Genomic DNA, 14395 nt, shown 5'->3' with positions numbered 1-14395 from the left:
ATTCTTTAGTTCACAAATGCAACAATTGCATTAGTAATTGCAGTAAAGCCAGATAACCTGCATTGTTTTAACCAACACAGTCACTTAGACTCCTCTGGTAGCAAGCTTTGCTTCAGGCAGTGTACCTTTTATACTTATAATTGTGAATACCCCTCCCCGGCTAGCCCACAATACACCTCTTATTTTACACCCCCACTTCACAGTTCACTCTCACATTACTGTTTTCTTTTTTTTTTTTGCCTCGGGAATTGATTAGACCCTCAACCCCACCTCCATCCCACACGCTCCCCTTCCCCCTCATCTTTGATCCAGCAGGACAGTCTGCTCCAGAGGGTTGTCCGGACGTGGTTCGCTGTGAAGGGAAGGGGTGTGGTGTGTGGATTGTGTTGACCCTGCACTGACACCCTGATACACTGACACTTTTATGAGCCCGAGCACCATTTACTCAAAGGGCTCTTCCTGGAATCCTGCTGGCTATTGTGTCACAGGCAGCCACTCAGTGCATTGAGCTTTTCTCTGTTCCCCCCTGTCAGAGAAGCTTGCCATTTAGGAAGCTAAGAAAATTTTTTGAAATCATTTTTCATTAAAGTAAGTTATAACATGCACTAGTTCATGTGTGCCCCAATTTTGTGGCCTGTCCACATTAAGACTGAATAAAAGATGAACAAACAAAAGGACTTAGACTAGATGGATTTCAGAAAAATGGCCTTCTATAAGAAGTGAGGAGCATTTATGGGTACAAGTCAGGAACCGGCCTTCCTTAAATATTTCAAAGGTGCCGAATCCCCCCCAAAATGGTATCCAAGCGAACTTTTGAGTTTTTTACCTACTAATTTGCATATCAAAATGGCCCCCAAATTGCCTATCTTGCTCAGTCGTTGGACCATTTACCCTAGTTTTTTTTTTTATGAGTAGGCAATCAGGATGAGGAAATTAAGAGTTTTTGTGTATATATATTTGCAAAATACCAACTCATTTTGTTTACAAGGCTTGGTGCTGTATCCTTTGGCAGTTTGTTAAAAACAGCATCAATTAGGGGTGGAATGGTACACAGAAGTCAGACATCACAGTTCGGTGCGATTTCGGTACATTGGAGGGAAAAGCAAAACGATACTGAAGGTATTTTATTTTTTAAATAAGTTTTATTAATAAAGGCATAGAACCAGTTAATTTGTACTGCACCGACAATAGTTTTATATTATTAGTTTATTAATTAAATTAATAAAAAGACAAAAAGACCTTGCGATATGTTTGGTAATTGTACCTGAATTAATTTTAAATAATTTAGCTATATTTCAGATCAATATATTTGTTTTTCTTAATTTGAATTAACATTATTAGGCTAATTAACAATGTATTCTCATCTGAATTATAAATAATTGATTTCTGTATAAAATAATACTACCATTAAAAACACATTTGATTTTCTTTTTAAATTAATGTAGAATGTGTAAGATTAGTGCTCCGAGGACAAGAAATTAAAACCAATGCAATATGACAAATGTCCAAAAGATGAAACCCACAGACTGTTTTGAAATGGAGTAGGATAAAAATGTTTTACTTTTAAAACAGTGTGTGCGTGTGTGTGATTTTGGTTGGGTGACAGTTATAGTTTACAGTGTGACAAAAGCACAATGTTGTGTTTTATTGCGAATGAACAAAAATATAAGAACAGTTTTTATGTTTCCACTGTTCTATCTCTCACACACACACACACACCAGCATTGCAATCTTGACATCGCAGCCTGTTCATTATGCTGTCACAACAAAATTTGGCGAATAGAGCGCCAAATTCGCGTCTATCGCATCTAGTTCCATGCTAGTCCAAAGCGAGGATACGCGTATGAAGCCAGCGTTTGAACGCACGTTTGAAATAAAGCCAACGTTTGAAAGCCGACGCGCGTTCAGAGCATAGACGGTTCAGAGCTAGCCGATGGTACAGATTATGTGTCCCTAAAGAACCCGCGTATCTAACAGTAGTTCCGCATTACATTAATTAATATGCACGCAAGTTTTATTTATTTTTGTACCGTGTATTCTCCGTTTAAATTCGTTCACCGAACCATGACGCCCGTACCGTTTCGGTTCAATACAAATACATGTACCGTTCCACCCCTAGCATCAATGGGTATATATTGTGGCAGACAACAGCCAGAGTTTTTTACATGCTACGTGCAGGAAATAGGAAACCAGAATCAAAAGCACATCAGTGTTTCTATGACTGCCAAAGGATTGAGCACCAAGCCTTGTAGCATTTCATGCACTAACTGGTTGTGATACCACATCACACATTGCAAGTCACAACTTCGGGCTGGCTTATATTAGTATTCCTCCTGAATCCGAGGTTCCATACCGGCCGTATTCTCCTCTCCAGTACCTCGGCATAGACTTTTCCAGGGAGGCTGAGAAGTGTGATCCCCTGTAGTTAGAACACACCCTCCGGTCCCCCTTTTTAAAAAGAATGCAATATGACAAATGTCCAAAAGATGAAACCCACAAACTGTTTTGAAATGGAGTAGGATAAAAATGTTTTACTTTAAAAACTGTGTGTGTGTGTGTGTGTGTGTGTGTGTGTGTGATTTTGGTTGGGTGACAGTTGTAGGTTACAGTTTGTCAAGAGTTTACAGTGTGACAAAAGCACAATGTTGTGTTTTATTGCGAATATACAAAAATATAAGAACAGTTTTTATGTTTCCACTGTTCTATCTCTCTATCTCTCTCTCTCACACACACACACACACACACACACACACACACAGTTAGTCAGTTAGTCACCCATATATTGTAATAAACAGATACAATTCAAGCATTTCCATGTAATTAGATTTCACAAACGTAATTCCAGTCGACCAGCTCACTTAGCACGGCATTCGTGGTTCCACTGGTTGAGGCCCCGTCCACACTACTGCGTTTTCGTTTAAAAACGGAGACCTTTTGCTACGTTTGCACCTCCCGTCCACACTAAAACGGGAAAAACGAAGACCTAAAACGGAGAAGTTTAGAAACGCTGGAGCTGCGTTTTGCTTTTTGAATCTCCGGAGGGCGTTTTAGTGTGGACGAGACAAAACGGAGGAGTTTACAAACGATGACGCAGAGGCTAACGCTCGGCTCTATGATTGGGTGTTATCAGTCATGACGTATCTTTCCCTGATTCGCCAACCACTGTTTACACCGGCGCACGCATGCCCAGTGTTGGTGAATGGTCACGTGATCCACGTTTTCAGTCGTTTTAGTGTGGACGGAGATAAATTCTAATACGCAGGTAAAACGCTAGTGTGGACGGAGATCGTTTTCGTTTTAATTCTCCGTTTTTAAACGAAAACGCAGTAGTGTGGACGGGGCCTGAGACTGTTTTCCAAGATGGCTCCTGCCTGCATATTCGAAGTGTGTTGTCTTTTATAAAATATCTTCTTATTAAACGGTCTGTACTCTTACAAAGTTCTCAATGCTTCGTTTTGTATGTAGGGACCCTCGTTATCCTACCGTGTAAGTGTGGAGCTATTATGAACTTTGTTAGTGGTATTAACTAGCAATTTATTTTTATTCTTATATGCTAAACAGTTTTTAGAGATAAAACTCTCTACATTCGATTATCATGAAAACCAATCCCAGAGAACAGTCGACTAGGTACCAATGTGTTATTAGACAATAGTTTAATTTTGCGCCAGAGTTGTCCTTCTAAAAAATCTGCAAGTAAACTGAATGATTACTTGAATGTTTTTCACTAAATTATTTGGACCCTGTTTACACTATTGGTGAGGGAGATGACACATTAGTTGGGTACGTTTATTTTTTCTTTTCATCTGCTTACTTCTCTTTGTCCGGTCTGTCTTCACAGGTGCTCAATTCTAGCCTGCAGTGCATATGTGGCTCTTGCTCTTGGGGACAACTTAATGGCTCTTAACCATGCAGAAAAGCTCTTGCATCAGACTAAGCTGTCAGGATCGCTCAAGTGAGTGTCTCTCTTCTTCTGGCTGATTTACATCTTTTATGGGTCCTGCACTCACAGCATTCAGCAAACATTTACCCTCCTAAAATGGTCAGTCCGGCATAATGGGATGTTTAGATGTGTGGTACAACCAGTTATTTTATGTTTTTTTATTTGCCAAAAAAAGTTACAAAATCCGGGATCCCTTATTCTTTTGTAGTGTTATTTTAGTATCGTCAACAGGTTTTTGTAAATTAGTTTTTCTTTCCGTTTTAATTTTAGTTTTGTTTTGTCAACTATATATAGTTTTTATTAATTATTAATTCAGTGTTCGTTAACATCAACTTCATCTAAATGAAAATGAGATGTTTCCACGCAACTAGATTTTATATATATATATATATATATAGGGATGGGGCCGATCCGATCCAGTATCGGTATCGGGACCGATACCAGCATAATTCACGTATCGGATTTTTCCGATCCAACCTGCGGAGAAATCCGATATTTATGATCCATGTCTGCGCTTTAACGTTGTCTGCTGAAATGACTCCAAAAGTGATTCCCGCCGGGCCTGCTAGTCTGCTATAGCTGGCTGCAAACTGTGGAATGGATATCCTGAACGGAGGTGCAGCTCAATCAGTGACTGTAAAACATAGGGCTCAATGAGACACACCCCCGCTCAGGAAATCCATTCCGCAGTTTGCAGCCAGCTAGCAGGATAGCACTGAGCTATAACATGTTCGCTGTGTGGAAATCATATGGTGGAACTGGAAACACCGCTGCAGTGCAGAGCAAGACAGCAAAGTGCAATGTTTGCAAAGCCGTATTAATTAAACTATTTGATGCATGTTTGCAATTCGCAGTCCAGAAGAGAAAGAGAGAGATCTCTCACGCGGTGCAACAGCAAGCACAACATGACAGCCCGGCGTAATGAGTGACGACAGAGGAAACGTAGCCTGGTTACACTTTAGATCTGTGAAATTAGTCTGATTTCCAAATATTAAAGAATATATTGAGGTAAAAAAAACATTAAAAACAATAGCCGCATTCTGTCTAGCCAACTTCCTTCCCATCGCGGCGGTGCTCTGTCATTTCTCCCTAAAACTCAAACTTTAAGACAGAATCAGCACGATCGATGATTGTAGTAAAATGCAGTCTCTGCTGTTACTAAATTGCGTCACGCTTTTAATAATAAAAAGAGCTATTAAAAGCACAAAATTTGCGCAAGAGATGTTGTTCCCAGTGCGGCGCGCTCCGAAACAGACCGCAACAAGACAAGCAAATTATAATCTGGGCTTCATATGCGCGTCTAAACGATCAAATGTAGCCTGCACAAAAATGTCAAACCGACCGACTTGGAGATTAACACTTAAACAATTTATTATGTCTAAAATGAACGTAGTTATGGAAATATTTGGGAGAAAATATGGTGCATCAGTAGACTATGAAATCTGAACTCGTTCTTAAAGGGGCAGCAGTATAAATGTGACGATTGCGACATTACTGAGAATCAAACAACCAACGGTAAAGAGAAAATCACTCACAGCTCTTGAATGAATTACTTCAGCTTTAATAAGCATAAATCTATCTATGATAAACTTTGCAGTGCTATTTTACTTTTGATTACTTTATTATAATTCTTTTTAAGACCATACCTGAACAATGTTTGTAGACCTTCCTGAAATTAAAGCACTGTGTAGGCCTGTATAATGTGTATCTTTGTTTAATTGTCTATCTATTGTTTAGTATATATATATATATATATATATATATATATATATATATATTGACATACATACATATGTACATATCATCCTTGCCTGTAGAGAGGAGTTTATTTCAGCATCATATAAAATCAACAATAATGATAAATACTATTAAAGCAAACACAGCTCTGGTATCGGAAAAGTATCGGTATCGGCCGATATCCAAAGTCAGGTATCGGGATCGGATCAGAAGTGAAAAAATGTGGATCGGTGCATCCCTATATATATATATTTAAATTTAATTTATTTAATTTCAAGTGACAAAGATTTTATTTTTAGGGTGCTTTTACACTAGCACTTTTAGTGTGCACCCAGGTTCAATTGACGTAAGGTTTTGGTTATTTTGGATGATGTGAACTCTGTTTTCCTAACCTAAGTTTGCTAAAAATGGTTGTCTGGGGTACAATTCATGTAAAATCAGACTAAAACTCTGAATGAACCACTGTTTATAACATGATTCGAAACAAAACCAAAGGGTCAAAAACCAAAATCTAAAAGTGTGGTGAGCAACTCTATTCATTTTGTCGCCTTCTCCTGCGTCGTCATTACCAAAGCAACAAGAATAAACAGCTGCTGCTTTGATGCAAACGCACCGCGGTTTGAACCCAAATAATATTATTTATCACAATCCAGCAGGGGCAAGGGGAGCGGGGAGCAATCAAACTCTGGTCTGAACCTGACATTTGAAGTGTGAACACGTACCCTTAGTTCACTATACTAACCCTTCTTTTTGCAGACCCTTTTCCCCCTCAATTTTTGACCTCCTAAATTGACGTGCTGTTTTGTAAAGTCCTGGAATGTCCAGAATATGATCTCGTAATCGGGTTTGGTTTGGTTTATTCCAGCTTGATTTCACAGAAACAGATGAAGCTGAGACTAAGGCGCCATTTACACTGCATGGTTCAAGTGACCCAAATTCGATTTTCTTCCTCTCATGTGGCACAGATGACCGGTGAACGTGTAAGCAGGAAAAAAAAAAACGCATGGATTCCGATTCTTTTAGATCGGATTCAGGCCTCAATAAATCGGATATTCCTAGGGATGGTATTACAAATCAAACAACAAAAGGCAGAGAAAATCACTCACAGCTTTTGAATGAGTAACTTTAGATTTAATAAGAGTTAATCTATCTATGATAAACTATACAGTGCTATTTTATATTTGATTACTAAATTAGGTTTCTTTTCAGACAGAAACAATTACCTGAAAAGATATGTTAGTACACCTTCCTGAAATTAAAGCACTTTGTATATAATTTGTATCTTTGATTAATTGTATTCTTGTGTTTGTACTTGTTTTTTTTCTTATGTGTCCTTTTTGTATATAAAACAAAAAAAGCCTGCACATTGCTGCATAACAAAAAGATATTTTTCTTCGTTTTGCTTTTTCTATTTTACATTTCAAAATATAGAGTTTAGTTATGTTCTTAATTCTTAAAAAAAAAAAAAAAAAACACCAAAAAGAACCGATAAGAATACCGTTAAAGTCCCGGATCGATAAGCGGTATCGGTAAGAGTAGTAATACCGATAAAACCTTACCGATACCCATCCCTAGATATTACCCAGTAAATGCGAGTTGTACGTCATTAAAAAAGTGACGTAAACTTAGGTGGACACCACCAACTGAGATCACATGATTTATGATGGTTATGGAGGTTTCATGTCTTTTGAGTGTTTGGGGTGATGAGACCATGCAGGCAAAAATGCAGGATTGTTACAGAAATAAATCCGTGTTTGAAGACATTTCAGGAGTTGTGGGGAGGCACGATTTTAAGCGCTCGTGGCTACAGTGCCAATGTAAGATAAAAAGCTTAAAAAACAAATACAACGCAATAAAAGACCACAACAATAAGAGTGGAAATAGCTGTGCAACATTCCCATTCTTTGACCAAATGGAATGCGTTTTGGGTGACAGGCCAAGCCGACAAGGGCTCTCCTCTTTTTTTTCTCCGCTGTATGACTTTTTTTGATGACTTTTCAAAATATTGTGGAAAGCTAAACCCTGGATAATTCATCCATTGCATTTCGTGCTGTTTTACTTCCTTTTCCAGGTCAGAACGTCTACATTTGGTAGTTTCCGCAGTGTAATAGTGTAAATGCAAAAATCAGATACGGGTCACTTTTAAAAGATGACGTAAGCGGGTCGTCAAAAAAATCGGATGTAGTCAGAAAATCGGATTTGGGCATGAAGACCTGCAGTGTAAATATGTGGGGAATCCGCGTTCGCAATGTAAAGCAGTCAGTTTAGCATTAGGCTTTGTCTTGAGAAGTGGCTTTAAATAATGTATTTAGCTGATAAATAATACATTTTTGATGAGTTGTGTGGTGTGTGTGTGTTCTCAGGTTCCTGGGTCACCTATATGCTGCTGAAGCCCTGATCTCTCTGGACAGAATCTCTGACGCCATTGCACATCTCAATCCAGAGAATGTCACCGACGTTTCGTTAGGCGTGTCATCCACCGAACAAGACCAAGGTATGAAAGTGAGCACATGATCAAAACATACAAATGTCAAAGGATGTGATGTGTGGTTACTGACATGTGCCTGTGCTGTCAATGACAGGTTCTGATAAAGGTGATCTGGAGCCTGTTGAGTCCTGTAAGTGTTTTTTTTTTTTTAATGTATTAATTTATTTAAAAAAATGTTTTATTATATTTTTTTCGGGGCTATAAAGTAAAAAGAATCTGCGTTCTACAGCTGTCCTGGTATCATTAAAAAAGAAAGTAAAGCCTCATTTAAAAAGATACAATTCTTTAAAAGACAGCCTTAAGTAGTTTAGTAGTAGATCTTTATTATTCTCTAAAGTCAGTGAAACAACAAATTTGTAAAAACATTATAAATATTTGATAAAACATTAACATATACAATGTATATATACAATGTGCAATATTTTGTCTATTTAAGAAGTTAAACTAGATTTTTAGACAATAATTTATTTACACGTTATTTTAAGGTGTTCTTGTTGCAGTGTAAATATACATTTAAGTGCAGAGTAATACTATTAACAACTTGTACTTACTATATCATTTTTAGATTTAAAAAAAAAAAAAAAAAAAACTCAGAATAACAGGCATTGATTAATTGTCTTATCAAGTATATAGTCTGGTTTATTATGCATGCATTTATTAATTTTTGGTGTTCTGCAGCAGGGAAACAGACGCCTTTATGTTACCCCAGCTCAGTAAGTGCTGCCCGGGCCACAATGCTCTTCAACCTGGGCAGTGCGTATTGCTTGAGGAGCGAGTACGAGAAAGCCCGCAAGTGCCTCCATCAGGTAAACATTCATCTCATGTGAAGCACTCACATTAATGTGTAGTTTACCACTGATAAACCACAATAATGCAATTATCTATCTGTACACTACATGCATACAGTTTAAACACTCTCCAACCCATTTGTTTTCTGATTCCCGGCTGTATAGGCTGCTTCAATGGTTAACACTAAGGAGATTCCTCCGGAAGCCATATTATTGGGCGTATACTTAGAACTGCAGAACGGTGAGTCATGCACACAGATTTTAATCACACAGTGCCTGCTGAGAAATGTCTCTATATCCAGGAGGTGTCTGGTCACCTTTTCTCACCTGGAATCATTTGTCACTTTTTTTTTTTTGATTAATGGTTTTAACACTGTGATCGTTTCTTCCACAGGAAACACACAGCTGGCCCTACAGATCATCAAACGGAACCAGCTCCTCCCCTCCGTCATGCCCATCTCCTCCCCTGACCTCCGTAAGAAACCACTTCCCTTCCAGTCATCACAGCCAGTACAGCCCATACAGACCCCCTCCTCCTTTACACAAGTACAGCGCAAGTGATCCCACTGACACAACCCCCCAAAAACATGCACAAACATCTTTTTTTTTTTTTACATTTTATTTATGATGCTGCAGCAGCCAAGATGGATGATGGGGCGAAAAAAAAACAAGGAAGAGAGTTGTAGACTGGTTGTCTGTTGCAATCGGTTAGAAATATGTACGTGTTTTGGGGTCTATGAAATTATAAATAAATTTTATTTACACTTGTTAATGGTGTGATATTAATGGGGTCAGTGACAAACTGCCATACATGAAATTATACAGATTATGAGTAAATTATTTCTGGCAAATCTGCATGGAGCCCTTATATTGCGATCACGTGGATGTTCAAAATCGATGGACCAAAGGTCACTGTTAGCATAAAATCATGGACAATTGTCTGACAACAGTCATGGCAAATAAATAAAAAAAAAAACAGTCCTTTAAAATGTAGAAGCTTTTAAATATCTCAATTGTATAACTTGATTCCTTCTCTACTGGTGCATAAGACTCAAATAAATGTCCTGATTTCTAAAAGCTCGTCCCTGGCGTGGGTGGACAGATGTCGGCTTTCTTTCATGTGTGGTCTCTCCTTTTTTGCCATTTTTCCTTAGGGTGGCCCATCACCTTTCTCATGCAGGGTCTTTCTTATGCTAAATCCCTCTGGCCCCACACCCCCTCTTTTTCCACACACATCTCTCCCCATTGTTTCTCTCATCTGACGTCCTGTCAATGATGCTTTGGACTCGAGAAAGAGCTCTTCTTTAAGCCTTTATGGGTTTTTTTTTTCCAGCCAGATGCTAGTGCCAAAACGCAGCTCAATAGATTGTTCCCCAAGAGGCTTTTTCATGTTCGTACAAACGCATTTTTACTGCATCATGGATAAGAAAGTTATGCTGTCCAAATGCAGGCAAATTGAAGAGGTCAACTGTTGGTTTGTTATAATGAATACAGCTGAGCAAGTGTTTCTTATATATAGCAATGCTGTTTTATGTAGGCGGGTGACCCCTTGGAGAGGCCGAATATGAACGAATGTGAGTTAGATGTGAACTGTGAATCTGAGCTGTGTGTGCAACCAAAAAAAACAAAAAACAAAAACATTCCCAACAAGTTACCGAGTTGGGTGAGCCATAAACTTTAAACATGGTGGAGGGGAGAAACATTGCTGCTGTGACCTTTTATTTATTCATTTTTTCCACAACAGCTACATTGCCTTGTTTGGCTGTTAAAGTAGAGCATATTTACAAGTATGAATAATCCTCTGAAGTATATTGTATGTTTTATATACAGAGAAAATAGCCTGTATTTGACCGAAATTCGAGAATCGTCAGCAAGCCGACTATAGATAGCGATTGAATGTTTATATGATTGTAAATGAATGGGATGCTAAAACTTAACATTTTCCCAATAAATATGCAAGAATTAACCTGGCGTCCTCCATTCCTGTTCTTTCCAACGACAAAGCACTTGAATGCAAGCTCGTAACAGCAACTTCAGAAACAGGAAGTAGGAATTTTCAGATAGCACGAAAAGGCAGAATTAGTGCTAATGCAAGTGTCGCCTTTAACATATGACCAGATTACTAGGTCATATTATATAAACACTGAGTGTTTATATATTTATATATAAACTCTACATGTGTGAATGAAATAATTCTTAAGCTGATAAAAAAAAAAAGTTTGGGAAGCCCTGCCTTTGGCAAATGCCTGTTGGTTATCCGTGGTCTGTGGCTGACTAAACGGAAAGATAATCATTTGTGAACTTAAGCTGTTTATAAGCGGTTTCACTCACTAATGGCAGCCAGAATGTGTGTGAATGGATCTGGATCATGCAAATGGACTGATAACAAACTCCACATACTTTGAATTAAACATTCCAGCCCAATTGAAGCCCTTATCGTTATTTACACCCGGAATGATCCCATCTGCCAGATGACAAACATTTTCCTGCAGGCTCAAGCTGACCTTCTGGGCTACGCCCTGCCCCGTTCTGACCTTTGACCTGTTGGTATGCAGAGACACCCATTTCTCAAACAGCATTGGTGGCCTTAAGAGGCTTTTGTTAAGTAATTTAGACAAAGCAAAGACTCCTTGTGATAGTACTCTTTAAACAAGATGACAGATATTTCAGAGTGATTTAAAGCGCAGTTAACGTTACCATGTCTTTAAATGCTATCAGAGAAAAGATCTCTTTCATTTAAAGTAAACGAATGAAAGCTCAGATATGGGCTCAAATGTCTTGTACAGCATCCTGAGGTTGCTATCGTCAATCACGAGCAAGAGGGGTGTTCCTTTGCTGTCAGCGAAAATGCTCCACTGTCATCAGAATAAAGAAAGCTCCTCAGACTGCACATTTCTAGACTACATTGAAAATGCTTTGTTTGATTCATAACTATGTACAATAACAGTATATCTACAGGAGTAGAATCAGTTTATTGCTTTGTTCCAAAACCTGTCTCCCTTTTGACACCCATTTTTTGGCCCGGGGCTCTAGACTGCGACCAAATGGTTGCATTTTGCGACCAAAATTTGAAAGTGTGCGACTGAATTTTATATCCTTGAATTGTATATAAATTTGCCACACGTTAAATGCATGGTTAAAGGGATAGTTCACTTTGAAATTAATTTTTGGTATGTTTTAGCTTACCTCAAGGGCATCCAAGATGTAGGTGTCTTTGCTTTGCTTATATGTTTAGGTCAAACCGTTGGTGTCTATCAGTCATATAATGGAGGTCTATGGGGTCCACCTCAAAGAGCATGCACAGAGATGTCCAAATTAAACATGATTTAATGACTCGTAAATGTAAGTACACATTGATGGCCTAAGACACGACATGAGCGTTTTGTGTGAGAAAACGAACAGTTTTATATCGCTTTTACCTCTTGTAACTACAGCCACGTTTAAGTAATCTGAGGGCGTGGGTGTTTTGTGGCTGTGGTTACAAGAGGTAAAAACAATATAAATACTGTTCATTTTCTCACACAAACTGCTCATTTCATGTCTTAGGCCATCAATGTGTACTTACATTTACGAGTCATTAAATCATGTTTAATTTGGACTTCTCTGTGCATGCTCTTTGAGGTGGACCCCATATTCCTGCATTTTATGACTGACAGAAATGAACGGTGTGACCTAAAAATGTCAAAATTGAAAATACTGTGGAAACAAAGACTCCTACATCTTGGATGCCCTTGAGGTAAGCTAAAACATATCAAAAAGTAATTTCAAAGTGAACTATCCCTTTAAGCGTGGAAAGGGCGCGTCAATGAATACACAACAAGAATTGCGCACGTAAACGTCTGTGGGAAGGAGACGGAGACAAATATCACCTGCTATGTGCGTCTGAGCAATAAGTGATCTATCGACTCGTTACCCATAGACCTATACACTAGACCTCACCTTGGCTACGGCAGTTCTTTGGAACAAATGCGTCAATAGAGCCGCCATCTTGAAACAGGGGAGCCCCTCCACTTTAATGCATCAGTGTCAATGTAGTAGACACAGCTCTAACGGAAATAAAATCACTTTTTTTTTTTTTAAACATTCTTCCTTGTTCAGATTTCTATGAAGGTAGATTTGTGTCTTTATTATTCAATCAAAAAAAAATATTTTCAATTAAAAAAACCTTCACTTCAATGAAAAAAAAACTTTTCAATCAAAGAAAAAAAGTATTTGAATCCAAAAATATATTTGAGACTCAAAAAAATACATTTGAACACTGCTTTTCTTTGATTGAAAATGTTTTCTTTGATAGAAGTCTGTTTTTTTTTTTTTTTAAACCTTTTTAATTAAAGTAACATTGTTTTTTGATTGGACCATATAATGGGTAGGACATTTGTGTCTTTATCATTCAATCAAAAAAGAAGTTGCTTCAAACAAACAAACAAACAAACAACAGAATCAATACAAAAGTCACTTCAATGAAAAGATAAACATTTTCAAATAAAGAAAATCATTTTTGAATGCAAATAAAATATTTGAGACTCCAAAAATTGCATTTGAACACCTTTTGTTTTAATTGAAAATGTTCTCTTTGATTGAAGTAATCTTTTTTGTGTTTGGGCCATACATGGGTAGGACATTTGTGTCTTAATCATTCAATTCAAGTTGTTTCAATCAAAAAAAAAAAATTTTCAATCAAAGAAAAAACTGTTCAAAAGCAAAAAAAAAAAAAAATTATTTACCTCGTGTATAAAAAAAGTATTGAAGAGAATGTGTGTTTTCGTTGTTTTTGTTTTTTATTTGAAGTGAAAAAAATTTAGAATTTCAAATTCAAATTTTGCAAAGTGCAAAAAGTTTTGAAGTTCAAACTTTTTTTTGATTGAATCATTTTGACACAAACGTTCCGCAGTGGGCGGGTGGTTCTCTGTTGGTCAGACATGTTTGATTGACAAGTGTCTACACCAACGACATCTTTCTGACAAAGAAGTCATGTTCGCCACTCGCCAGCAGCTTTTTTAGAGGGGATAAAATCTTTGCGTGGCAGGGGGATCTGCTACTCGACCGGCCACGGATATATATGTGCCTTATATGCACTGCATTATATAGCGCCTGCCACTCGAACTTACACAATATTTACAGTAAATGCAGCGCATATTCCCCGACAGAACGGTACGCACAATAGGTCAATATTCACCATTAACCAAACGCTTTTCACCTGCCTAGCCACAAGATTTCTCACTGTTTACACCTATCAGACACTCCTAATGGTAGGCCTACACGAGAGCACACATACAGTACAATACAGATCTTATTTACACATTTATCATCTGATCATATATTTTATTCGTTCTTTTTGCCCGTATTGGAGCGCGTATAATAACGTGCAATCCATCTCTTATTTACCTTTTTGTCATCTTATATTATATTTTATTTGCAATTTTCTGCTTGTGCTCCTAAAAT

General features: G+C 37.8%; 1 protein-coding gene across 4 annotated transcripts in view; it reads left to right on the top strand.

The window, feature by feature from the left end:
• The window catches only part of cnot10 (CCR4-NOT transcription complex, subunit 10), a 34938-nt gene extending 24987 nt beyond the window's left edge, over positions 1-9951 (top strand). For 2 of the 4 annotated variants that reach the window (XM_089117506.1, XM_089117505.1), the window contains exons 14-19: positions 3839-3952; positions 8041-8171; positions 8260-8295; positions 8847-8971; positions 9119-9194; positions 9348-9951. In XM_089117506.1, the coding sequence (XP_088973632.1) occupies positions 3839-3952; positions 8041-8171; positions 8260-8295; positions 8847-8971; positions 9119-9194; positions 9348-9514 (649 nt within the window). In that variant the 3' untranslated portion in view covers positions 9515-9951. Of the gene's footprint in view, positions 1-3838; positions 3953-8040; positions 8172-8259; positions 8296-8843; positions 8972-9118; positions 9195-9347 lie in introns of all 4 variants that reach the window. The other 2 variants (XM_039694516.2, XM_089117504.1) reach the window with 1 other exon arrangement.
• Positions 9952-14395: the final 4444 nt, after the last annotated feature.

The sequence above is a fragment of the Pimephales promelas genome, chromosome 12 (assembly GCF_988280905.1).
Source record: "Pimephales promelas chromosome 12, fPimPro1.hap1.1, whole genome shotgun sequence".
Classification (NCBI taxonomy): Eukaryota; Metazoa; Chordata; class Actinopteri; order Cypriniformes; family Leuciscidae; genus Pimephales; species Pimephales promelas.
The sequence above is the reverse complement of the archived record's forward strand: the minus strand, read 5'-3'. Positions and strand labels throughout refer to the sequence as shown.